The 27,484-nt window shown below is 35.3% G+C and overlaps 1 protein-coding gene across 4 annotated transcripts in view; it reads right to left on the bottom strand.

Annotated features, from left to right (window-relative positions):
* Positions 1 to 27,484, bottom strand: part of EPC1 (enhancer of polycomb homolog 1) — a 69,832-nt gene that overhangs the window by 20,325 nt on the left and 22,023 nt on the right. For all 4 annotated transcript variants that reach the window (XM_021686501.2, XM_021686502.2, XM_044915506.1 and 1 more), the window contains exon 2: positions 9,985 to 10,144. In XM_021686501.2, the coding sequence (XP_021542176.1) occupies positions 9,985 to 10,144 (160 nt within the window). The remainder of the gene's footprint in view (positions 1 to 9,984; positions 10,145 to 27,484) is intronic.

The following is a 27,484-nucleotide window of genomic DNA, read 5'->3' as shown; positions in this document are numbered from 1 at the left end:
TAAACATGTTCATCTTGTATGCCAACTCTGCAGTACTTTACTGAAAAGCATTCTGATACTGCCTTGATTAAAGTGGGGGAAAAAAAACCTGAAAAAATATGTAGTTATCCATTAGTGATACCTGTGATAGGTACAAGAGGGGACCCTTTGGCTACCCCAAACCTCCCTCCCTGCTTCAAGTTTAACATAGTATCTGGCCTATAGGAATCCAATAAATATTTGTAGAATTGAACATATTATATATCATTGTTTGTTTTCTGCTTTGACCTATATTACATTTCTGTAATATTCCTAATTAAAATATTTAGATTCCTTCATAAAAATCTCTATATGTTAACACCTCTGCACCCATGTTTCTTACACCCAGAGGCCCTCCAATGACTTTCCATGATCTATTTCTGTTTGTTATTTTGATGTAAACAGAGCTGTTGCAGATCCTGAAGTAGGTTAAACACTGTTAGATTAAAACACTTGTTTTCTTGGGTCCCTAACCAAAACAATTCATATCTGCATTGTTCAGTAGGATAACCATTAGCTAATTCAAATCAATTAAATTAAAAATTTAGTACCTCAGTCACATTAGCCACATTTCAAGTATTAAATAGCTACATGTGGCTAGTGCTGTACCAGAAAGCACAAATAATAAAATATTTCTGTCATCATTTAAAGTCCTATTAAAGAGTGGTGATCCTGCTAATCCAGAAAGCCAAACTGACAGGGACCAACTAGCATTGTTCTGCTTCTTAAGGGCATATTTTATATATGTTTAGGGTCTTATTTATATATTACTTGGCATCTTCCACTATAAAATTTTTCAGATCAAATCATACTTACAAAACTTAATTATTCACAAAAACGAAACAAGCTCACCTAATATCACCTTACGTTTGCATTACCAAACTATATTTGACATATATCATGAATGACAAGTCATATCCAACATACTGGGGAAGGCAATCAAGACTGGAAAGGAAGATCCCTAGGATAGGGAGCTCAGTGTCTTTTCTACGGAAAGTTAACAAGTATCTGAGGGTCAGACTGCTCTTGCCTCTGAAGAAGCTTTCCTTTTACAGATGGTGCAAACACATGTAAGATCTTAAAATACAAGGAGAACCAAATCTTGTTCAGACATAACACTAAAGCCCTAGAAAAATGCTAACATGTAAAAAATCACTTTAGGATTTCATTTGACTAAAAAACCAGAGCCAATGACTAAAGTGCAATTTAGCTCCAGCCCAACCTGCCCCTTCTAAATGACAGCAGCTGATAAAGATTTAACATAGTTATCATGGTCCTAGAAAGAGGAGAATCTTCAAATTTTCTGGGCCATGTTACTGAGTGTGTTCAAAGTAGAAAACAGGGTTTACAGAGAAATAGGCAAGTGGATTGTACCTTGTAATTAAGTTCTGTCAATTAAAATGAGACCTAGCTAGGCAATAATTGTTTAAGAACAGGAGCCATACTATATAGGCTAACTCCTTTTAAAATATTTTGATAGGGATAAACCCAGTTATGTCTATGGTTAAACAAAACACACAGATGGAAGAGAAAATGCAGTAGAAAATAAATCCAAGCAAAAAGAACACAATAGTACATACATGTAAGTTTATTTTTATTTTTTTTAAAAGATTTTATTTACTTGACAGAGAGATGGAGAGAGCACAAGAAGGGGGAACAGCAGAGGGAGAAGGAGAAGCAGACTCTCCGCTGAGCAGGGAGCCCGATGCGGGCCTCAATCCCATGACCTGAGCCTAAGGCAGATGCTTAACCATCTGAGCCACCCAGGCGCCCCTAAATTGATTATTATTTTTTCTTTTTTAAAGATCTTATTTATTTATTTGAGAGAGAGAATGAGAGACAGAGAGCACAAGAGGGAAGAGGGCCAGAGGGAGAAGCAGACCTCCCACTGAGCAGGGAGCCCAATGCAGGACTCGATCCCGGGACTCCAGGATCATGACCTGAGCCGAAGGCAGTCGCTTAACCAACTGAGCCACCTAGGCGCCCCTAAATTGATTATTTTTAAAGAAGATACAAAGTAGTACACAACACAGTCCTTGCCCTTATGCTTAGAGTCAAGTAACACAGATGAAATGTATATAAATATTTATGTAATAAATGCCATATGTAGCTCGGACTAAGTATGTATGTCTATAACACCAATAGTGAAAGGATATTTGGGCCCTGAAATGGCACAAATTGTGGATTAGAAACAGAATGTAATCCCTGATTGAAAAGAAGGCACATTATACAAGGCAAGGAGAAATTTCTCAGCCCAGGAATTTAAGTGGGTTTCAACTCAAGCACTAGCCCTCAATGACTGGTAATATCTACTTGTAAAGTTCTTGAAACAAATTCTGAGCAGCAGAAAATATTGTTAATAGTGATATTTACTATGGTGTGGTAGGTATTTGACACATTTGCCTTAGACCTAAGAAGACAAAGCTATCACTGGCTAGCTAGATCATCAAAGTCTTCAACTTCTTTATATTCATAAGTAACTGAGAGCTTTGAGTCACTTTTAGAATGTACTTGAGGAGAATGAATGGAGAATCCCAGATTTGAAATCACAGATACAAAATCCTTTTTGATAAAATTCTGTGGATGATGCTCAAGATTTTACATGAGAGTAGTACCCGAAGAATAATGGCGGAAGACTGGATGTTGTAGGTGGATATGGAGGTAGGCAAAGAGAAGGAGGAAATGCAATCTTTCAGAATCAGGGCATAAAGACAGGATACCTCTATTCAGAGGTAATTTTAAAAGTAGGTTCTACAAAGATCTATTAAAAAAAACCACCTTCCTATTTAGAAATTCACAGTTATAAAAAATTGCAAAATGAAAATAGTCTAGGGGCACCTGGGTGGCTCAGTCAGATACATGTCTGCCTTCAGCTCAGGTCATGATCCTAGGGTTTTGGGATCGAGCCCTGTATTGGGCTCCCCACTCAACCAGGAGCCTGCTTCTCCCTCTCCTTCTGCCCCTCCACGTGCTTGTGCTTGTGCGCGCGCGCTCTCTCTCTCTCGCAAGCGCTCTCGGTCTCTCTCTCTCAAATAAATAAATAAAATCTTAAAAAAACCACAAGAAAATAGTACAAGGAACACCTGCATATCCTTTACCCAGAATCACCTACTGTTAAATTTTATTTTATCATTTGCATGTGTTCTGTTTTATATCTCTAGCTTCTATGTACACTCACACTTTATTTTTTGAGGCACTGGAGGATAAATTACATTCATAATGGTTCCTTACTGCTAAATACTTCAGAGTGTATTTCCTTAGATTCTTTCATATAATCACAGTACAGTCATCAACTTCATAAATTTACACTCATAGAACAATTTAATCTCCTGCCTACATTCCGATTTTATCAGCTGACCCAGTAATTCATAACCTTTCCCCCCCTCCAGCACAAGACCAGTCTAGGATCAGGTATTATTTTTGTTATTGTCTCTTTGGCCTCCTTTAACCTGGAACATTTCTATAGCCTTTCTTTGTCTTTTAAGACACTGATGTTTTTGAAGAATATAGCCCTCTCCCCAGAACATTTATTATTATTATTCCCATTATGATTAGAATATGCACTCTTAGATGGCATACTGCATACTCAACTTTCTTAGTCTTTCTCACAGTATCACATCTAGAGACACACAATGTTCATCTGTTCCTAATAAGTGATGATAATTTTCATTACCAGTCAAGAAATTACCCAATTGTTTCACTGCATAACTACTGTTTGTCCCCCGCCCCCCCCCGTAACTAATAAACAGTTGGTAGGGAGAGCTTAAGATCATGTAAATATCCTGTTCCTCATCAAAATTTTCTCTTATATTGAGAACACACTGACGATTCTTACATGATTCAATCTTGGTCACAATAATAGCAAAAATGATCTTCCAACTCCAGTACTCTCTTCACATTGTACCACTCAGCTTTTGGCTTTGTACTACAGAAGCATGAGACTACTTGTCACCATTTTTTATTATCAGTACGGATTCCTGAATTCCTACATTTTTCAATGCTTTACAATTCATTATTATGTCTAATTATTCCATGGCTTAAATTGTCCCAGAACCAGCCAGTGAAAGAAATTCCTGTGTCCTTGTGATATGCCCCTGTCATTTTTTTTTTTAATGCTCAATTTCTGATATAATAAGAAGTTCCAGATTCATCTTGCACCTACCCTTCCACAGCCCTGGAATCAGCCATTTCTCCACAGATTTGTAGTCCCATTTAATGGAGAATGGATTAGAGAAGAGGTGCTAGGTGTGCTCACTGCTACCGAATAATCTTGCTTCTTGGCTCTTCCAGTGGACAGAGTTACAAATGTACATATATGTATCTCCACACATAGGCATATATACATATATAAATGTACATCAAGATTACCCTTTAAAAAAAGGCTTCCGGGGCGCCTGGGTGGCTCAGTCGTTAAGCATCTGCCTTTGGCTCAGGTCACGATCCCAAGGTCCTGGGATCGAGCCCCACATCGGGCTCCCTGCTCAGCAGGAAGCCTGCTTCTCCTTCTCCCACTCCCCCTGCTTGTGTTCCCTCTCTCACTGTGTCTTTCTTTGTCAAATAAATAAATAAAATCTTTAAAAAATAAAAATAAAAAAAGGCTTCCTTTCAGGATTAATAGGAGAGCCTTGAGACCCAAGTGCAAAAAGAAGGGGGTGAAAGAATTGTTCCTGTCTATTCTGGTCAGAACTGTTTTGTCCTTTCTTCCAGTATAAATAGGAAAGTCCCATCTGTATACTCTAGAAGCCTTACAGATCAGCAGCAAAGAGAAACAACATTACATGATCCTTTGGATTAGGAGATGTTGAGTGTCAAGCACTCAGTGAAATAGCTTAAAAAGTACCTAAAGTCTGGAACTAAAGAAGGGGATAATGGTTATAATATAATATGGGTTTCTTCCTTCAAAGCTCTGATTGGATTAAAGGAAGAAAATTATGATCTCTTCGCTAAGCCAGCTGAAGATAAGGACAGAGTTGAACTTTTCCAAACTAATGTTCAATAAAATGTTAACAGAGAACATGCAATAAATACAACTAGAAAATGCTGGGTTAAAATTAGCCTTTCCTGGGGCGCCTGGGTGGCTCAGTCATTAAACGTCTGCCTTCGGCTCAGGTCATCATCCCAGGGTCCTGGGATCGAGCCCCGCATCGGGCTCCCTGCTCAGCGGGAAGCCTGCTTCTCCCTCTCCCACTCCCCCTGCTTGTGTTCCCTCTCTTGCTGTGTCTCTCTCTGTCAAATAAATAAAAATCTTTAAAAAAAAAAAAATTAGCCTTTTTTTCCCCCTAGCCACAAGACTCCTAGAGCCTATAAATATGGTAATACGCATTATGACTCTGGGGGCAGGTAGGGGAATATATGTAATCATTCTCAAACATGTTTGACCACTGCTTTTTTTAGAGAATACTAGTTAACACCTTTAAAAAACCCCCAAGAAGAATTTGTGTAACATTAGCTTAAGAGATTTACACAACAGAAATTAGGGGAACTAAAATGAACCAGTTCATATATGTAATTCAAGGTAACATATCTTTCGTAAGTAATTTACTAGACCACCATCAGACAAAATTTTAACTTTATAGAAATTTATACTCATTATTTTTCTTATTTAGTGTAGTGTATTAAAAGACAATACCAAGTTTTAAAGAATTAACATAAATCTTACATAATTTCTTCCAGAAAACAGAATAAGAGAACTTTCCAACCTGTTTTATGAAGCCACTATCACTCTGATACCCAAACCAAATAAGACAGAGCACGTACACGTGCACATACACATATACATAGCCAAACAATCTCTCATGAACCTAGGTGCAAAAGTCCCCAATAAAATCCTCCCCAACAAGGTATGAAAAAAAAATACACTACAGTCAAGTGAGATTTATTACAGGTATGTGAGGTTGGTTCAATATTTGAAAATCAACCAGTGTAACTTATCATATCAAGAGGCTAAAGAAGAAAAATCACATGATGCTATCCATTGATGTAGAAAAAGTATTTGACAACATTGAACACTGATTCACGATAAAAACTCTCAGTACATTAAGCATAAAAATCACGATCTATAAGAGGAAAACTGATAAACTGGATCTCAGCAAAAAAACCTTTTGCTCTGTGAAAGACTCCGTTAAGAGGATGAAAAGACCTATTATACACTGGGAGAAAAGATTTCCAAATCACATATATGACAATCTCATAAAAAGCAAATACAAAAAACCCTACAGGTAATATAATACATAATGATGAAAGACTTAATTATTTCCTTCTAAGACCAGGAACTAGGCAAGGATGTCTGCTCTCACCACTTAATATTTTAACACAGTATTAAAGTTTTAGCCACTATAATAATGGAAGAAAGAGAAATTAAAGACAGAGAGATTGAAAAGGAAAAATAAAACTATTTTTTCAGACTTCAGCATGATTTTCTATGTAGAAAATCTCAGAGAATCTGCAAACATCTCCTAGAACTAAAAAGGAATTTCAGTTAAGGACATAGGGCATAAGATAAACAATTTTACCTGCATTTCTGTATACTGACAATGAACAAGTGGAAATCAAAATAAAAAATGTAATACCATTTTCAATTGCTCCAAAGAAAATAAAACACGCAGGTATAAATCTAAAGAAACATGGTCAGGATCTGTATGATAAAAATTATAAAGTGTTAATAAAAGGAATCAAAGAAGACCTAAATACTTGCAGAGTCATACTGTGTTCATGGACTGAAGACTCAACATAGTAAAGATATCAATTCTCCCTAAAGTGATCTATAGGTTTAATCTAATTCCTATCAAAATCTCGGCAAGTTTCTTTGTAGATACCGACAAGCTTATTGTAATATTTACATGGAAAGGCCCCAGAATACCCAATACAATTTTGAAAAAGAAAAATAAAGGAGGAATGACTCTCTCTGATATTAAGGGTTTTATAAAGTTGCAGTAATCAAAACAGTGCTACTATCTTGGACTAAACAGAAATCAAGGGAATAGAATATAGAACCAGAAAGAGATCCGTATCAATATGCCCAGTTAATTTCTGACCAAGAAGCAAAAGCAACTCAATGGAGGAGGGATGGCTGTTTCAATAAATGATGCTGGAGCAACTGCACACCCAGAGGTAAAAACCAAAACCAGAACAAAAACCCCTTGACCTAAACCTCACACACTCAAAACCGATCAGACACTTAAATGTGAAACTGTACACTTCTAGAACAGAACATAGGAGAAACTCTTTCAGACCCAGGAAATGGCAGAGTTCTTAGAGTTGATACCAAAATCATGATTCACAAGAGGAAAACCGATTTAAACTTGATCTCATCAAAATTAAAAGCTTTTGCTCTGTGACAGACTCTGTTAAGAGAATGATAAGACAAATTATATACTGGGAGAAAATATTTGTAAATTACATATGTGACAAAGACTTTGTGTCTAGAATATACAAATAAAACAGAATCCTAAAACTCAATGTTAAAACAATCTAATTAGAAAATGGGCAAACACATATACAATCATTTCACCAAAGAGGATATATAGACGGCAAATCACATGAAAAGATATTTAATATATTAGCCATTTACAGAAATACAAATTTAAAGTATAATGAGAGATCACTGCATACCTATTAGAATGGCGAACATAGAAAAGTGATAATCCCAAATACCGACAAGAATACAGGACAAACTGGATCACACATATACTGCTGGAGATAATGTAACACAGCACAGATACTCTTGGAAATACTGTGGAAGTTCTTGTCAAACTAAAAACAGACCCAGCAACTGAACTCATAGGTATTTATTCCAGGAGAGATAAAAACATGTTCACACAAAAACCTGCAGACGAATATTCATAGCGGCTTTATTTGTAATAGTCAAAACCTGGAAACTACTGAAATGTGTTTCATTGGGTCAATGGTTAAACAAACATATGGAATACTACTCACCAATAAGAAGGAATGATCTATATTACATGAAACAAGCTGGATGGACTCCAAGGATATTATGCTAAGTGAAAACAGCCAATCTCAAAAGGACATACACTGCATGATTTTGTTTATATTGTAATCATTAACTAATATAATTATAGAAATGGAGAACATATTAGTGGTTGCCAGGGGCTAGGTTTGGCTATAAAGGAGTAACAACATGGAATCTTGTGGTGATGGTACAGCTGAGGTATCTTGATTGAGGTGTACAAAGCTGCATATATTATCCTGTGAATTTATAATTATTTAAAACAAAATGTTAAGAGAAACTCAATGGCAGCTAATACTAATTAGTAGACTATCTTGATTAATATTCCAATGTATGTATCTTTCCAGAGACAAGATACGTCAAATCTGTACTGATTAAAAAATTTTCTCCCCAAGTAAGCTACAATTCTGCTGCCATTTTATTGCTATTATTTGATTACAAAATCAGCAAAGTCAATTCCTTTTAAAATTATAACTTTGGACTCTTCTGACCATAATTTAATCCACTAGTTACCAGTAAAATGTGTTTTGTGGGTTTTGGTCATCAATGAGCAGTCTATTTGTAAAACAGGCATTCCAATTTTTTTTTCTGTTATGATAATGTAAATTGATTAATATAATTTTATCTTACTTAATCCTGCTTTAACCTAAAAGCATGCATTTGTAAGATAATATAACCTGTGGCTGTGGAAAACAGTTACATATATGGATCTGATGATGATCTGTAACTTTCAAATTGCCATGATTTTTCAGAGAACTAATTTTTATGTTCTAATATTGGTCAAGTTTGTTTAAGATGTCTGTGTCTATGTCTTATATGTAATTAAACATGTGAGTGGGCAAGAAAGCACATGCCACTTATTTATTTCACTTCAAAGTAACCTTTAGTAAATTGGAAAAAAACATTCTTTTTTCTAAAGGAAATCAATAAATTAAGGTGCAAGTTAGAATTAAAGAGAAAAAAACATTAAGTTAAAAATAGCAAATGCCAATACAGGCACTATCTTTAGTTTTGCATTTTCGTATTTAACAAACAGTAAAATAAATGTTTAGAATCCATGACAGAAACTAGATCATATGGAGGAAAGGTTAAATGAGAAAAGTAGTTAATTCATTTTAAATAATTTCTAAAAACAACACAGATTTCTATGGTCCTGAAAAAAGTTTAGACAGGTCACTGGAAAACCCTCTTTAGAAAGGTCAACAACACAATAATGAAAGCTGTACCAATTTTACCTTAGTAAACTTTCAACTACGTTTTAAAGTTGTCAACTACTTGCGGATTGAGTGAATGAAATGTATTCTCCTAAGTTTATAAGCTCTCAGCTATTCACCATCAAATGTGATAGCCATCAAAGGATCATTGCTAATGAAGAACTCATCACTACCAAGTGAAACAAGTTACCACCTAGAACACTAAAAGTTAGTAGGATCACAGACCAGAGGTTGGCACTACTGGTCCATGGGCCAATACTTGGTTGCCATCTGTTTTGATCAATAAAGTTTTATTGAAACATAGCCATGCCCATTTGTTTACATATTGTCAACTGCTAATTTTGCCTTTCTTTCAACAGTATAGCTGAAGAATTGTGACAGACTGAATGGCCCAAAAAAGCTAAGACACACACTATCTGACCCTTTTTAGAAAAAGTTTGCTGATTCCCGACTTTTACTAAGACGTTCTTTAAGGCTACTCATATCACTATTTCTGAATAGTAAGAAAACTATTTCTACATCTCAGGTATATTCCTTATCCTATTTGTCTAAAGTAGTATAAGATCACATGCTGAGATGAAACTAAAAACTTAGGATGAAAATGCCATCTTTTTTGTCAGGCAGAAATCTCAATTTTAAAAGTTGAAAATGGGCTCTAGGAACTCTCTAGCTGATGCTAGTCAATGAAATGGGTACCGAAAATGGCCTTGAACAGGTAAAACTGTGCCAAGAGTTAAGCAGAAAATAGCTACAGAAAATATAATAATTAAAAGAGTAATTACTTACGCTGTATGTGAATAAGCTGCTTTGGCATCTTAAATTCCCCAGGATATATAGACTCATAGTAAGCAATATTACTTTCTGCTTCTGGGACTGGTATGACCATATTATCCCTCTTCTCGCCATACACCTGCTGTGCTGAAATAGCCCGCTGAAGATGGTGTTCCTAAAAACAGGAAGAAATAGTTAAGTTTATGTATTTAAAAAATAGCAAGCAGAACGTGTAGCCTTATTAAGACTTTTCTGTTCATTTGTTTTAAAACCGGATTTTATTTTTTTAAGATTTTATTTATTTATTTGGCAGAGAGAGAGCGAGAGAGGGAACACAAGCATGGGAGTGGGAGAGGGAGAAGCACGCCAAGCAGGGAGCCCAATGTGGGGCTCGATCCCAGCACCTGGGCCCATGACCTGAGCCAAAGGCAGATGCTTGACTGAGCCACCCAGGTATCCCAAAACTGGAAGGATTTTAGTAGCCTTGAAAGGATGCTAACAATACAATTACTGGTAAGCACATTTTAAGTAGAAACAAGGTTTTGTTAGATACACTGTATATTTCCTCAATTTAAGAAATGTACTACACCAAAATTGAGTTAAATTATACAAAAAATGCCAAAAAACTGACTAAACTGTTACTTTAAGTTTGCATTTTACAGATGAGATTCAAAGAAAAAGGGCTAAAACATTTACATTTGTATGAAGAAAGCAGGCTATGGATAAAAAAAAGTTATTCTAACCTTTTCATAGAATGCTTCATAAATCTGGAAAGCACTTTCATACAAATCAACTAATATGGTCTTTTCAAAGAAGGGCAGAGTATCCTCTCCATTTTTATTTGATGAAAACTGACACATTCAAATCCAGTCTTTTGTCTCAATAACCCCTTAAGAATTTCCAGAGCCCAGTATAGGGGTTGAAACCCATACTGGGTTGAAAGCCCAGTATAGGCTTCAGAGTCTGTGACTCGTGGAAAGACACTTTAGTCTTCTGTTTCCTAAAGTATGAGAAAAATAATCTACTTTAAGGCTTGGTTGGAGATTTAAGTAAGATAAATGTGCAAAAACTGATAATGCCTGGCATAAAACACGTACTTGAAATAAGCTTTGGTTTAGTTACCACACAGGAAGATTTTACCAGTTTGTGATACCACCAGCTGCCATAAAAATATCTGTTCTCATTCAGCCCTATCATCCCTGAATTTGGGTAAACATTTCATTATATTTAAACTAGCTTTTAAAAATATATAAAATTCAAGTTCAAGGATGAAAAATATTCCAATGGTATGAAAACAGAAAATTCCAGTCCTCATAAGTACCCTGTTTTAAATAAAAAAAAAAAATATATATATACTCATATAGGATTTAAAAGTCAGAATTCTACTGTGCAACACCTAGAGCTTTATTCCTAGGGCTTTGGTTCACTAGGTATATCCTGGAGATTTTCTATACTGACACTTCTACTACAATTTTTGCAGCAGCTGCATTGTATTCCACTGTATGGATGTACCATGATTTATTTAACCAGACACTAATTTATAGGAAAAAATCCCCTGGAGACAACCTAAATGCCTATTCTTCTCCCTGAATGCTACAAAAATCACACCTGTACTATTATATACAAAACATCTTTGTGGATTTGTGAAAGCATTTGTAGGACAACTATAAAAAAGTCCTCAAAGGGCATATGAGGTTCCAACAATATACACCATCATTCCTTGTAATATCTTTTTTTTTAAAGATTTATTTGAGAGAGAGAAAGCATGACCACACGAGTGGGAGGGAGAGGGAGAGAGAATCTCAAGCAGACTCTGCGCTGAGTGTGGACCCCACGTTGGGCTCTATCTCATGACCCTGAGATCAAACCTGAGCCAAAACTAAGAGTTGGACGCTTAACCGACCGCACCACCCAGGTGCCCCTCCTTGTAATATCTTCTTAATGACTCTTTTTAAATTTTAAAATCATCCATCTTGTCATTTTAGGTTAATTCTGTTATAATGACAATTTTTTTCCTTAAATGTTGCTGCTGTTTGCTCATTTTCAAAAGAGCTACTTTTCTTTTTCGACATTTAAATAGATTATTTCCTTTTTAAGGAAATTGGCCCCATGTAATAAATTTTCCTAATATTTTCCTGAAGTATGACTTCTCATTTTGTTTAGAGTCTTTTTTCCATGCAAGAAAATTCTATTAGTCACATTTATTAATCTTTTCCTTTATGATTTTGTCATGCTTAATAACAGGTATAAACTGTATACTCACAAACTAGGGTGTAAACAAATACTTTTTTTTTATAACTCAATTTTAGCTTTGATTCGGGCTCCCTAATGGCCAAATGTACCCTCTTATACTTTGATATAGTTTGTTGTTCTATCTACTGGCCCTTATCTATTGACACAGGGTGTCTCCGTAAGCTCTGGCTGGGAAGTCAGTCACACCTTTTCTATTCTCAGATTCCTTCAAATGTCAAGAAAAATTTTCTTTGACCTATGCCCCACATACATATCAAACTCAAGGAGGAAGTGGGGAAGCAAGGCATATTATTCTTAATTTGCATTCTGTTCCTACTTTAGAACAATTAATCTATCATAATTTCTCGTGTAGGTGAACATGTGAGAAATATGGTTTATCTTTTTATTTTTTGTGTAAGGAGAGATAATTTAATGATTAAAAATGTACCTGTATCACAGAATAAATTTCCCTTGCACTTGGGAGTATTCCTAAGCTTTTTCCTACTCTATCCAAACTGTCTCTTATGCCAGTATTTAGCTTATTTTAAAGTGTAGCCTCATACTACATTTTATTATCTAGTAAGACAATTCCTCCTTCATAATTCTTTTTCAGAATATTCCTGGCTATCTCAATTGTTTTTCTAGATGAAGCATAAAGAAAATTACTTTCTATGTGTGAAGCGGGACCTCTAAAACATTTTGATTTTTACAGGCAATATAGAATGCTGGTTAAGAACATGGACTTTGGTAATCAAGAGGGCTCTGGATTTGAATGTTGGCACGATGTTTTAGTAGCTCTAGGACTTTAGGACTTGAGATATTTATCCCAATATGTTTTATTATCTGTAAATGTACACTGTTACCGACCATATGGAATTGTGGTTAAGATAAAATACCTGAGACCTACTAACTATCCAATATATGGTAGCAAATATATATCTTTCATTATTATAAAAGCTAAAGAGTCTTCCATATGCTTAATAGTTACCATTTATATTCTCTCTAGTATGAACAGTGTTCTATAGAAAGATTCTTCCTTATGGTTTTATCCATTTTCCATAACTGTGAACTCAAATTTTTGTTTATCAGTATCAGAGTGACTACTTACTGCTTTAAAAAAAAATCTTATTTGTAGTTTTTTGTTTTATAAAATATTTCACACAATTTTCTCCTATCTTTAACAGTCAAGAAAATGATTTCCCCTTAATACATGGCTTATAGGGGTGGTGTCTTGATGTGTACAACATACTTTCAAATGATTCAATTACAAAAATATTTTATTATAGAATAAGAAAAAGTACAGCAAAGCATTAACAATTTTGGAGTCTAGTTTGAGTATATAGTTGTTCAGCTTTTCTCTAAGTTTGAAAATTCTTATGATAAAAAGTTAAAGAAGAATAGGGTACTAAGGATCCTAAATGTGTATAATATGCAGCATTTATGGTTAAGTTCTTCTAAGTCTTACAAAAGGATTCTTCAACAACTGGGGTATAACTTTATATATTCCTATTTACGCTCTCCCCATGTATGTCTGAGGACTCTAAGACAGGAAGGGGACCAAACACAGGCCAATATGACTAGAGCACGGTGGTGAGAGGGGAGAGTAACAGATGCTATCTGCTCAGGGGATTAACACCAAATCATGCAGAGTCATTGGTCATGTTAAAGATCTGTCCTTTTACTAAGAGCAAGAGTTAACTGAGGTTTTAAAAGATCACCCTAGGGTGCCTGGGTGGCTCAGTTGGTTAAGCGACTGCCTTCGGCTCAGGTCATGATCCTGGAGTCCTGGGATCGAGTCCCGCATCGGGCTCCCTGCTTGGCAGGGAGTCTGCTTCTCCCTCTGATCTTCCCCCCTCTCATGTGCTCTCTCTCTCTCTCTCAGATAAATGAATAAATAAAATCTTTAAAAAAAAAAAAAAAAATAAAAAAAAAAAAAATAAAAGATCACCCTAGTTGCTATATAGACAATAGACCATATTCTATAAAATGAAGTATGTGTAGCTTTTAAATGGTTCAGAATAATATTTAATGATATGGAAAAAACCCCCATCAATTTATGAAGCAAAAAAAGCTCTGAAAACTGGATGTTCAGAATATTTGTATTAATTACTCTTTTTTAAAAGAAAAAGACACGATTGAACATAAGCACATTCAGAAAAAAGAGTTAAAGTAGATGAGCATATATACAAAACAATCCTTCTCTTTATACTCCTTTATTCCTTGTCTTATTTTTTCATAGCTCTTATCATCCTCTGACATGTCATATGTTTGTTCACAGCTGTCACCCTTTCCTCCCCGCCCCTCACCTCAATCTAAGCATCATGAAGGCAGGAATTTTTGCCTGTTTCGTTCATTGCTAAATAGCCACCCTATAACAGTGCTGGGCACAGAGCACAGTGCTTAAATATTTGCTGAATAAATGACATATGTATGTATCCATGCATTCATGCACAGACATATACATAAAGTATCAAAGTATATACACCAAAAAGTTAACAGATTATCTCCAGGTGGTACAATTTTGAAATGTTCTTTTGTAATTTTATTTCCCGTATTTCTTTTTTTTTTTTTTAAAGATTTATTTATTTATTTATTTATTTATTTGAGAGAGAGAGAACGAGAGACAGAGAGCATGAGAGGGAGGAGGGTCAGAGGGAGAAGCAGACTCCCAGCCGAGCAGGGAGCCTGATGCGGGACTCGATCCCGGGAGTCCAGGATCATGACCTGAGCCGAAGGCAGTCGCTTAACCAACTGAGCCACCCAGGCACCCTTATTTCCCGTATTTCTTAAAATGTACTTGTGATACTTTTTGACAAAAAAAAAAATAAAAAAATAAAAAAATAGGAGTACATTTCACGAAATGATTTTCTAAAACATCAATGATTTCTAAAGGACATAATTTATTTGGTTCAGCAAAACTTTCCCATTTAAGTTAGTTCAAGAGTAAAATACACTTGTAGCTTTCCAGGTAAAGAAAGTATTTTTAAAACCCAAAACTATATACATCTATTTCTAGGAAATAGAATGTTAAATTACATAATAGTAACATTAAATTATAAGTGAAAATGAGATTCTTGCTTTGAGTAGAAAGATGTAGAATGGTGAAGCCAAGTAACAAATGAAATAAACTAGAATGAGTTCTGAATTCAATTCAATAATTATTGAATGCCTTGACTAAATACCTAAGATAATCCAATTTTAAATTACAATTATATAAAAAGAAGTTCCTTGAAGATAGTATTTGTCATTGAAATTTTTGAGTAAATCTACATGCAACATTGAACAGGCCAGCTGTGTTCAAATAACTTCAAATAGTCCAATAAAGAGTTTGACAGTTAAAAAAAGACAGAATGCTGGATTCTAAACTTAGATTTAACTTTAGGACTTCTTAGCGCTTTTAACATGCTAATGTAAGTTGTGGTTTTTCCACAGCAGGGATGCAGTCATTCAAGCCTATGACCACAGAATCATTTTTTCAGAAAGTATCTATTAATAGCTCACAGAGAACTTTTTTAATACAGTTTGGGAAATGTTGGTATAGAACAAAAACTAGAGATACGGAGCAGAATATCTAGGATTAAGTTTATTCATTCATTAATTTAGTCCTTATTTATTGAGTGCCAATCATGTACCTGGCACTGGGAACACAATGTTGTAAATAAAATACACATAGTTCCTAACACTGTAGAGCTTACACTCTAGTAGGGAGAACAGATACTAACAAAACAGCCCTAAAAATAAAGTGTACAGTGTGATAAGTGCTCTGAAGAAAAAGATACAGTGTGTTATGGTAAAAGAAAAGGACATCAAGGACAGTATCATTTTCACTAGTGCAAAGGGACATTTAAGCTAACATGGCAGCAATGGGAGTTAAAAGATTGTTTTAAGAAAAGGGGAAAACTTTTTTTTTTTTTTAAAGATTTTATTTATTTATTTGACAGAGACACAGCGAGAGAGGGAACACAAGCAGGGGGAGTGGGAGAGGGAGAAGCAGGCTTCCCGCAGAGCAGGGAGCCCAATGTAGGGCTCGATCCCAGGACCCTGGGATCATGACCGGAGCAGAAGGCAGATGCTTAACTACTGAGCCACCCAGGCGCCCCAGGGGATAACTATGTTTGAAGACCACTTACGTATTTGACACAGTGGGTAGGTAAAATATCTTTATATTATAGAATATTTATATTAAGCACAGTTGCAAGAATTAATCACCAAAACACCAAGAAAAATTCCAATTTTTCATAGAATAACAGAGGCATAAATTCTCGTTTGGTTTTACAGGTGAACAAAGTAAATAAAATTAAATAACCTAAAGAATTCTTTAATATTTGATCTTACATAACTGGAATTAGATGAACTACAACTTATGATTAAGCAAGTAACTTAAAAAAGCTTCTTGCACTGTAATTATGTTTTCTATACGCAGCAATACGGACAATAAAAAAGAGGATCAGAAAAGACTGAACAAAGATCTTTAAGGTTCAGAGGCACACTGTCAAGTCTCTATGAACCTTGCTATCATGGCACTGGGCTCCAAAAGTATTCACTCTTGTTACTTCAGCCTGCCTAGTACACTGAAAGGGCATGGGTCTTACAGACAGAAACCTACTCAAGAATCCTAGCTTCCTCATCAGACAACAGCAAATCACTCTGCTAGCTGTTTGTATTATTTTTTGTTTTTTTCCCCTTACCCATCTTTCCCTCTCTTCTCTCCATCAGTAAATGTTTTTTCTTTTACTCTCCTCTTTGTTATTTTTGTTTACCCCTAGAAAAATAATTGCCCTTCCAGGTGGCTTTTTATGGTTTTTGTTAAATGCATTGGTAGTTAATGTGAAAGGATTAACTGTCTCTGAACAAGGCAAGTCACTTGCATTTGAGAAATCAGAAAACACCATTTTTAATCATTAAGTGAGAATGACATTAGCTATGTGTAGATAAAACCTATCTGAAGAGACATTTATTACTGCAAATGTGTCTTAAACATCTGCTCTGTGCCTCTGCTCACATGGATGGATACATCTGCTGACATTACCATTCACCATACCCCCACTCCACCATGGAAAATTCCCACTTGTTCTTCAAAGTCTGGTTTAAAATTACCTTTCCTCTCTCTCCCCTTAGCAGAAATGCTCCCCAGTTTGTGCTTCTACAGTACTACAGTCTCTACTTAGAAATTATAATTATTTGTTTATATACTGATCTCCAAAATGTAGACACTATGTTTAATTAACCTTTGTATTTTTTCCTTTTAAAGATGTATTCTCTTGTATTATTTGGGGACCCTGATTTTTTTAAGGATGAGGACTAAATACAATTATCCTGATAACCTCCTCAGCATCTAGTACAATATTTTCCAGTACTTTATAAAATATCATTAAAGAAAAATGGTATCCGTCTAAATAAAATGCATAAAAAATAAAAAGAATATTTCTATTTATTTTATAATATCTAATACATATTAGCAAACCAAAAGGAGCTATTCAAAGTTATATTGTACAAATTCCTAAACAAAGATTAAATTATATTCACTTATTCATTAAGGTTTTATTTAAGCAAATAATGACCTTAACACTTAAACATAATAATTAAGACCACATTTAGACCTTTTGGGTTATGGAATTAAAAACAGGTTATTATACGCAACAATGTATAAAATTCCTTGTGGGGAAATAAGTGATTACTAATTTGTAAAAGGCCACTTAAGAAATTTAACCCCCTGATTATTTATGCATGTAGAGCTAGACTCCATTGCTACCTGAAAAGCACTGAGCTGAATTACTTTCTCTCATATTTTCTAATGACGTTTCTAAGAACTAAAACATCAATGCCTATTCAGGAACATGGCTCCAGCAAGGACTCCGTAGTTTTTCTACATCCAAACAGCCGAATTCTTGATTGGCTCATTATTATAACTTTGACTGGTTTCCCTACATCCATTTTGGCCATTCTTTTACAGAATAGCCAATCTGTTAATATTCAAGTCAAATCATGCCATTATTCCATTTAAAATATTCCAATTATTTCTTACCTCATTCAGAATAAAAGCCAGAGTTCTTAAAACTGCTTACGAGGTCCAGCATGATTTGCATTCCCCTCTCCTTGTTACCTTTCTGGCATCATGTACGATTCTCTTCACTCACTCTGCTCTTGCGTACTAGATTCCTTGCTTTGTTCTCAAACTTAAATAGCTTGCTCCCTCACCTTCTTCAAGTATTTGTTCAAAAGTCATCTTTGCTAACAGATCATTCCTTGCCAGCTCTCCTACTGTACGCCCCCCAGAATGGCTAAACTCAAGGCTCACAACATCAAATGGTGGTGAGGATGTGGAATAACCAAAACTCTTAGACACTGTTAATGATAAAAAGGTATGCAGATCTCATAAAACCAAACATACACAGTCCATAGGGCCCAGCAATCCCACTCACAGGTATCTACCCAAGCCCACAACAAGACGTGAATAAGACCATTCATATGATTTTATTCCTAACAGTCCCAAAGTGGAAACAACTCAGATGTCCATCAACAGGACAGATGAACAAACTAGGGCAGAGTTAATACAATGGAGTATTATTCTACAACAAAAAGGAACTACTAATACATGCAACAATATAAGTCCCAAAAACACTGAGGTGAGTAAAAACAGATTTACACAAGAGAGTCCACATTCTTTGCGTCCATTTATGTGAAGTTTTAAAACAGGCAAAAATAATCTATGGTGAAAAAAATCAAAACAGTACTTGTTTCTGGGGAGTGGTGGCAACGATTGATTGGAAAGGGGAACGAAGAGATTTTCAGTGATGACGGTAATAATGCTCCGTATCTAGATGAGGGTTGAGTTATGAAAGTATATGAACTGTCAAAATTCAGCTAATATAAACTAATTATTTGTGAATTTCTGTGCATGTAAATTTTACCTCAAAAGAAAAAAAAAAGTAAATACTGAACCGTAATTAATGACATCTATGCTGAAATATTTAGGAAAACATGCACTATCTGCAGTTTCCTTTGATATGCACCAAAAAAAAAAAATGGCGAGATGATGGATGTGTGATAAAGCAAGTGCAGTAAAATGTTAATGGGAGAAACTAGCTAGTGGGTATACAGGCGGTCACTGCAAATTCTTGAAACTTCACTGTATGTTTGAAAATTTTCATAACAAAATGTTGCAAAAAATATGGAATCACTCCCCTCTCTTAACCCCAGAACACTTCATCCGCCCCCTGCTTTGTTTTCCTCTATAGCACTTACCTCCTTATAGACTACTGAATTTACTTACTGTTTTATTTATTGTCGTCTCCTCTACTTAAAAGATAAGATCCATGAAGGTAGGAATTTGTTTTTTGCTTAGCTTTACCTCAGGCCTAGAACTGTGCCTAACACACACAAATATCCAATAAATATTTACTGAATAAACGAGCCAGTGAATTGGGCCAGTTATTTAAGGTCCACAAATACTGGCCTGGAACAGAATTCATAAAAAACTAAGATTAAATTTCATAAAAGCAAAGAAAAAATTAAGACTTGAACAAATTTTGCTTTTGTATTTAAAATACTCAAGGTGAATAGTTAAAATAGTCGAAGATATGGACTATTTGGGAAGGAAAAGAACGATTCAATACTTATTATTTTCTACAAGGAATAAATGGTAAAAGATCCTAGGACTATTACCCTCTACCCCTCCTCCCACTTAAAGCTCAGGATCTTGAAATTACTTTTATTTCTAGAGTATAAAACAGTAAAAGATTGCTAAGGTTCAGGTAAAAAAGTCCAGTCTTGTTACTTCTCTGTGGTGTGAAATATTTGTCAATTTAGTACTTTTCTTACAAAATATTCAGGACATAAAGTTACTAAGTAGCATGGTGGTCAAAGGCAGCCCTAGTCAAAATTAAGTTCAATTTTGATGTTTGTCTTCTCATGTCCTTTATTTGGAGCCCTTACATCCCTTTAGACCTGGGTTGTCCTGCATTTACCAAGAGCCTACATGCCCAGTGTTATAACTGGCATGTGAAGGGGAAGGGACTAAAATTAGTTTCTTTCTATTCTCACAGGTGACAATCTAAGTGGAATGTTTCCCTAAAAATTAAATTTAAAAAGGCCCGAGAAGCTCTTTTTTTTTGGTTATAATCTTTCTGCTGATGATTTCTAAACCTCCAACATATCCTGGAGAGCTAGTCATCTGCCATTATTTAATGCCTTTTAACTTATGCAGTCAAATAAAATACAAATGGTGTTTCTCATTTTGGGGGGTTAATACCCTAAATCAACAGCTTGAATAATCTAATTTAAGCGTGTCTAAAACTAAACATGTTTATATAATCTAATACAAACAAAAGCTATGCCAAGACTTAGTCCTTAGCCCTTGCACATACTCACTCTTGCAATTTCATCCACTTTCATAGCTTTAACTGCCATTTGTATGCTGATGACATTATTCAAAATCCTAATTTCTAGCCCAGATTTCTGCTAAACTCCAGGCTTATGTATAAAAACCTCTTACTACATGTTCTACAGATAGACTTCACATAACATGAACATCCCCATGTGCTGACTCTCCAAATCTATTCTTCCTCCAGTATTACCTATTGCAGTGAATTAACAGCACCATCATATATCCAGTCACCCAACCCAGAAGCCTTGACTTTTCCATCTCTCTCTTGCTTCCAACTTCCCCATTTCCAAACAAGGCCATCAAATCCTATAGATTTTTCATTCATTTTAGGTCTAGAAATCATTCAGTGCTTTTTTTTTTTTTTTTTAATCCCACTGTCTTCAGTTCAGGCAGCAACTAGCCTCCTTCTGTTATCACACTATTCTCCAATTACCTTCTATAGCTGTAGCTGCCAGGGTCTCTCTGAAAGTTGGATCCCATCACTCTCACATTTAATCCTTGGCTCTCTACTGCCTTCATGATGAAATTCAAACTTCTTGGCATGGCAAACAAGGTCCTTCATGATCTAGCTCTAGCTAATTTTTTGGTCCAACACCTTACCACTTTCTACTCTGAATTTCACACTCTAGCCATAGGGAACATCTAATAGACCTTTCTAGTAATACCTACATGTGATGTTCCCTTTCTTTAAGTCCATCTAAATCTCTCTCTACTGTTTATAATTCTACTAGGATATCTATCTCTTTCAAAAACTCTCTTACAACTATTACATAACACTATCACAGTGGTAGAATAGAATACAGGTACAGGTGATTTTTTAAATGTCTATAAAAGTTCATATAATTAGCTGGATTCAAACCCAGCTGTGACTCTAGAATGAACTCTTTTTTAAGATTTTATTTGAGAGAGAGAGAGAGAGAGAAAGAGAGAGGGCATGAGTGCGGGGAGGGGCAGAGGGAGAGGGACAAACAGACTGGACACCAGGACCCAGAGATCATGACCTGAGGCGAAGGCAGATGCTTGCTTCAACCAGGCACTCCTAGTATGAACTCTAAATGACTGCACTATATTAATTCTCAAAAGGATGTAGAATCCCCATATATTGCTTATTAGTTACAAGGGAAAACTAGTAACTGTACAGGGGAGAAATCAGCCCACACCTTGGCTGGGTTATCAAAACTAACATTACCAATCAGGGGCAGAAAAATTATGTGACTCAGGATGTGATACAATGAGACTACAACATCCTTTATATAAAATTCTACCTGGGAGTGCAAAACCTGAATCTAATTGAGAAAACATCAAACTCAAAATGGGGTCCTCCATTAAAGAAAAATATCAAAGGGACCGTAATCTTCAAAAACTGTCTGCGTCATAAAAGATTAAACATCCACTGAAATATTTAGGAATAAAGGGCCATGATGTAGGCAACTTACTCTTAAATGGTTTGGAAAAATATGTGTGTGTGTGTGTGTGTACATGTGTTTGTGTATAACAAGAGTGTGTGAAGAAAACAATAAAGCAAATTGGGCAAAATGTTAACAACAGATATGTGTGGGTGTACTATTCTTTTTCTTGCAAACTTTTTGTAAGCTTGAAATTATTTCCAAGTAGTTTCTTTTTTTGTTAAAGAGTAAAAAGAAAAAAAAAAAAAAAGACTCCCTGAAAGCAAGAGGGAGAGATGGAAGTACTTCTTCCAGAAGTACTGCCAAGTAACTGCACAATCTCTGATCTCTGTAAGTCACTGAAAGTTTTCTGGCTCTTAATTTCCTTACCTAAACTAGATATTATCACAATACTGTCTTCTGAATAGTTGTAGAGATATCAAGTGTTATGTGAAGATTTCTGTGATTTTGGGAAATGCACAGACAGGGATAAGCAATGTCTAACAGTTTCTTTACAGAATAATCCTCACAGATTTTACACATAATAAAATGCACCAGATTTTCCAAATCAGTAATACAGAACTCAACATGCCCTAATTATTGATTGACCACTGCTAGTGTGATTCATCTCAATGTTTGGTGGGACCCAGCCTTTAATTTTCAGGACGAAAAACTACGATAAGCATTAAAGTTATAATGTAAAACCATGGCATATAAAAACCATTCTCTTCTACAATAATAGAGTCTATCAATTTTGGGAAACATAACCTTATGACTCCACTGTTCAACTCATACTAAGGTGTTTTTCAGTAAGTTTATTTTTAAAACGGGGGGCTGTTTTTAGACTACAAAATCTGACAATAGAACTCCCTTTTATGGACAGTAATGCAGATTAGTGGTTGGCAAACTATAGCCTGGTGGGGGGCAAATCCAGCTCCCCATCTGCTTTTGTAAACAGTTTTCGTAGAACATAGCCACACTCATTCATTTACATATTGTCCATGCTGCTTATGCCCTACAATAGCAGAGCTGAGTAGTTGTGACAGACTGTAAGGGCTGCAAAGCCTAAAATATTTACTATCTGACTCTTATGCAAAGTTTGGAGAATCCTGATATTGATATAGTTATTTACGCTGCTTATTTTTGAAGATTCAGCAGTTGGGTTGTGGTAAGGTGGGTCACTGACAGACATGAAAGCATGCTCTACTATTTACATGGTGAAAATGACAGAGAGAAGAGGGAAGTAAGTTTATTATGTAAAATTGTATTATGTTCAGACCCTATATTAGATACATCATCTCCACTCATAAGATGTATTATTATACCTATTTTACAGGGAAAGTGAAGCTCAGTAAGATTAAGTCACTTGCCCGAAGTGGTAGAAGTAGGATTTGGATTGAGGTCTGACTCCAGAACCCTATGGTCTTTCTACTGTGGCTTAATTCCTCCTTCTTGTCTTCTTTTGCCTTCCCCATGTATGGCTGAGCTCTGGATGGTACTCAGGGGAGGATTCAATACTAAGAGAGAAGCAGAAAGGACTTTAAACAGCTGAAGAGATGAACAACAGCATCATGGCTACAAGGATCAGTGGAAAGTTACAACCAGCTAAGCTGAGGAAGTAACAGCGATTTCCTAACTTCTTTTACAGGATTCTCTTTGGAGTGCTTTACTAAGTCATTGCTCAAAAACTTAACTCTGGTAATACCCAGGCACTGTGTATACGAAGATTGGAGCTGCGGAAGATTAACTCCTAGGAGAACCAAGACCACGTACCTATGTTTCCTGTGTAACTAACTACTTTTAATTGTCTATCATCCCTACATATATAGAGATCTACAGTAAAGAGTAAAGTATGTTTCACTTTATTAAGTATTGTTTTATCTTGCTGAATTAGACAGTAGAAATACATTAAAATTTGTACTTCTTCCTCTGGACTTCCAAGACTTCACTTACACCTTTGGCACCACATTTACCAAATGTAGAAACAAAATAATCTTCTTTTTACAGAAATAAATAGTAATAGGAGTTTCCCTCTAAGAAGAGAATCAGCTTTGAATTAAAAGCAAATTAAGAAGGAATTCATTTTGGCTTTAAAGTACTTTATTTAGGTACAATTATATAATCTACCATAAAATAAGTCAAGAGGATACTAAATGATTTACCACCCTAGAGAGATAAGGATCTACATAATAACAGATTGAAACAGTCTCAAGTTAGACTAAATTTGATCATTCCCTGTTCTTTCATCAAAAATAACAGATTTATCTACTGTATTTTCCTGCCAGTCAATGTAGCAATTGAGACTTAGCTGTTACACTTGTCTTATTAATATTTTGTTTTACCCATCAAAAATATAAACTTTCAGGGTTTGTACGAATGCTAAGATTTGTGCATGTTTAAGGTAACTGTGGAAAACATTAGAACGTGGCTAATATAGGAAGAAATCATAGTTCATAATACACTAAAACTAATCACACAAAATTTTCTTCCTTAACTAACACCAAGTCCCTTGGTTTCACCAAAACCACAAAACTCCCAGTGTAATTTCTGAAGGTGTGGTCTTCTGCAGTGGCTAAAAAATAAAAGGAGCTCTGATAGTCTCAAAACTTTCTTATTTAATTACATGTCTGTATCCTTCACTTACTCAAACTCACTCCCCCTTTATTTAAACTAACACATTGTTAGATGAAAATAATTATTTTATAATCTCAAATTATTCTAATTAATTTAATGCTATTTTGTGCCACAAATTATCTCCTTGTAAGTTATAAAACATATTGTATGGGAATAAAATTTCTGATTTTTATTTTTATTAGAATACTCTTTATTAAATAGGAAGAGATATACAAGGTATACTACCTAAAAGTACACACTCTGATGTCAGAAACCTGGACTGGAATCCCAATTCTGCCACTTATTGTGACTTAACTTCTCTAAACCTAAATTTTCTTATTAGTAAAATGAGGTAACTGCTATTATAAAGGTAAATGAAATAAGAAATGCAGGTAAGCTCTTAGCATACACCTAGCACACTTTTATTAGTTTTTCATAATATAAATAATGATACCAACTTAACCTTTTTTCCTTATTAGTAAAGGGCAGAAAATGCTACCTAATTTATAAAGGTTGCATTGAGGAGTGAGATTATGTCTATAAAGTGGTGGTGTATTATTATTTTAACAGCAATTTCAATTTTGGTCTATATTACTAATAGAAATTGCTTTACTGTAGCTATATTTGGATCAATAAGTTATTAAGTCCAAATTTACCTTGTTTTCTTAAATGATATACTTTCTCCTACTAATCCTATAAATGCAGATACTTTATTTTATTTTATTTTAGTAGGCTCCAAGCCCAGCATGGAGCCCAATGCCAGGCTTTGACCTCACAACCCTGAGATTGAGACCTGAGCTGAGATCAAGAGTCTGATCCTTAACCAACTGAGCCACCTCCGTGCCCCAAATGGGGACATTTTAAATCTCCAATTAATTTTTATTGGCAGACTGTCACTGTTAAAACAATCCTAACCTCTGAAGACAGTAAAATCTCACTCACTGTAGAACTTTAAATGACAAATTCAGGCACCATACTATAGTGACCACACTCACTTTTTCAACTTTTGCAGAAGAATGAGGTCCTCTATACACTTTAAAGTACAAAAGGAAAAAAGAAACATGCACTGCAGTCATAAGGAAGCCCTGACCTCCGAGCTTTCCTGATCAAGTGAAATTAATGGCAGTTAATTCATTTCAAAGATTATTTTTACCATACACTTTACCCCACAATGGATATGAGATAACTCACTGGAACATTTTTAAACTAATTTAATGCTACCTCAAATAAATCTGGTTTCCCCGTTCCTATGGAAATGAGAGAAAAATGCAGAACTTTTATCTGGGGAGGAAGGGCAAAAGGTTGCAAAACTCGAATAACATGCCTATAGCAATTTTAGATTTAATCCTAACACATTTAAATTATTATCTCTATTTAGTTGGTATTTATAGCCATAAGAGAAGGAAAATTCTATTCTTTCTTGCAAAGGTCTTTAGGGTCATAGAAACATTACACAAATTCTCTTATTTCATAGCAGAAAGAGATGAAATAACTAAATAAAGCTTCCAGATAATATTTAAGACAAGTTTCCTACAAAAGTATTAAGTAAATCATGCTAAAAGTTTTGTATCGTCTTAGGAGCTGCATTGAATTTGGTCAGAATGAAAGGCTGATTCCACTACACCTAAACAAGAGTAAGCAATACACTTCCATGATCTCATTTTAAAGAAGTAAACTATGGCAGACACTGTCATCTTTTTTTAACCCCATAAAGGCAAATCAATTTTCCAGTAATAAATGGTAGCAGTGGGCTTGTATTAGACCTGACTTAGTTAGAAATTATGTTTTTTTCAATCTGATGATGATGACCAAAATAAACATCTTAGGTAAGTGAGATATTTGTATTATAATCTGACCAAACCATGGTCAGAATGCAAAAGTTACTATTTAAATGGAGTGAAGAAGGATAGGTTAAAAATCTTAAGTTCAGAAGAGATAAAACATAGCTTACTGAAGGTATACTTTACAGAAAGAAAAAAAAAAGAGATTTATTTATTTTACAGAGAGCGAGCAAGCAGGGGGAGGGGCAAAGGGAGAGAGAGAGAATCTCTAAACAGGCTCCCTGCTGAGCCTGGAGCCTAACCTGGGGCTTGACCCCAGAACCCTGGGATCATGACCTGAGCTGAAATCGAGTCAGCAGCCTAACCGCTTTAACCGACTGAGCCACCCAGGCGCCCCTGAAGGTGTACTTTTTATCTGTCTTCACAAATGTCCTCAAATATCCCCCTTTCTTCATCTTCTTCCCCCAATACACAAAGATAAATACTGAAAGTGTGATAGATAGCCTTTAGTTCTGTTCATCAAATTATTCCTGGCTGCCTTCCAGACACACAATAATACTGCGTTTTCTGGCTCTCCTGTGGCTGGTGGGGCTAGGTGACTAATCCTGGTCAATGAGTTGTGAATCAAAGCAACTTATTATTTCTAGGCCAGAGTATTTAATTGCTGGTGAAAATCTGAAATCTCCTTCCACCTGCCACCATTCTTGAGTTGTTGACTGCTACATCTGCCTGGTTCCCCAGCTGATCCATGAAAAAATGTTACATAAAACAAGAAATAAACTTTTAAACTTGTTTGTTATCACATCATAACCTAGTTGATCCTGAATGACATAAACTGGTTCCAGAAGTGGGATACTGTTATAACACAAATGCGAAAATATATGCCAGTAGTTTGGGGGCCAGGTAGCAAGGAAACTTCTGAGTATGGAAGGCCGGTAATCCATATTAGGCAGTACAAAATACTTGGTAAAAGTCAGTTATGATAGCTTGAAAAGCAAATAATGTACTTAATAAACCTGTAGCTCTAGAAGAGGTTAAAAAAAACTGAACATTAAAATGGTGTGTTGGTTGCTCTGTGTTTGGTATTATAAGAAACACATTCTTAAAACTGTTTAGTT

Source organism: Neomonachus schauinslandi, chromosome 5 (assembly GCF_002201575.2).
Source record: "Neomonachus schauinslandi chromosome 5, ASM220157v2, whole genome shotgun sequence".
In the NCBI taxonomy this organism is placed as follows: domain Eukaryota; kingdom Metazoa; phylum Chordata; class Mammalia; order Carnivora; family Phocidae; genus Neomonachus; species Neomonachus schauinslandi.
The sequence above is the reverse complement of the archived record's forward strand: the minus strand, read 5'-3'. Positions and strand labels throughout refer to the sequence as shown.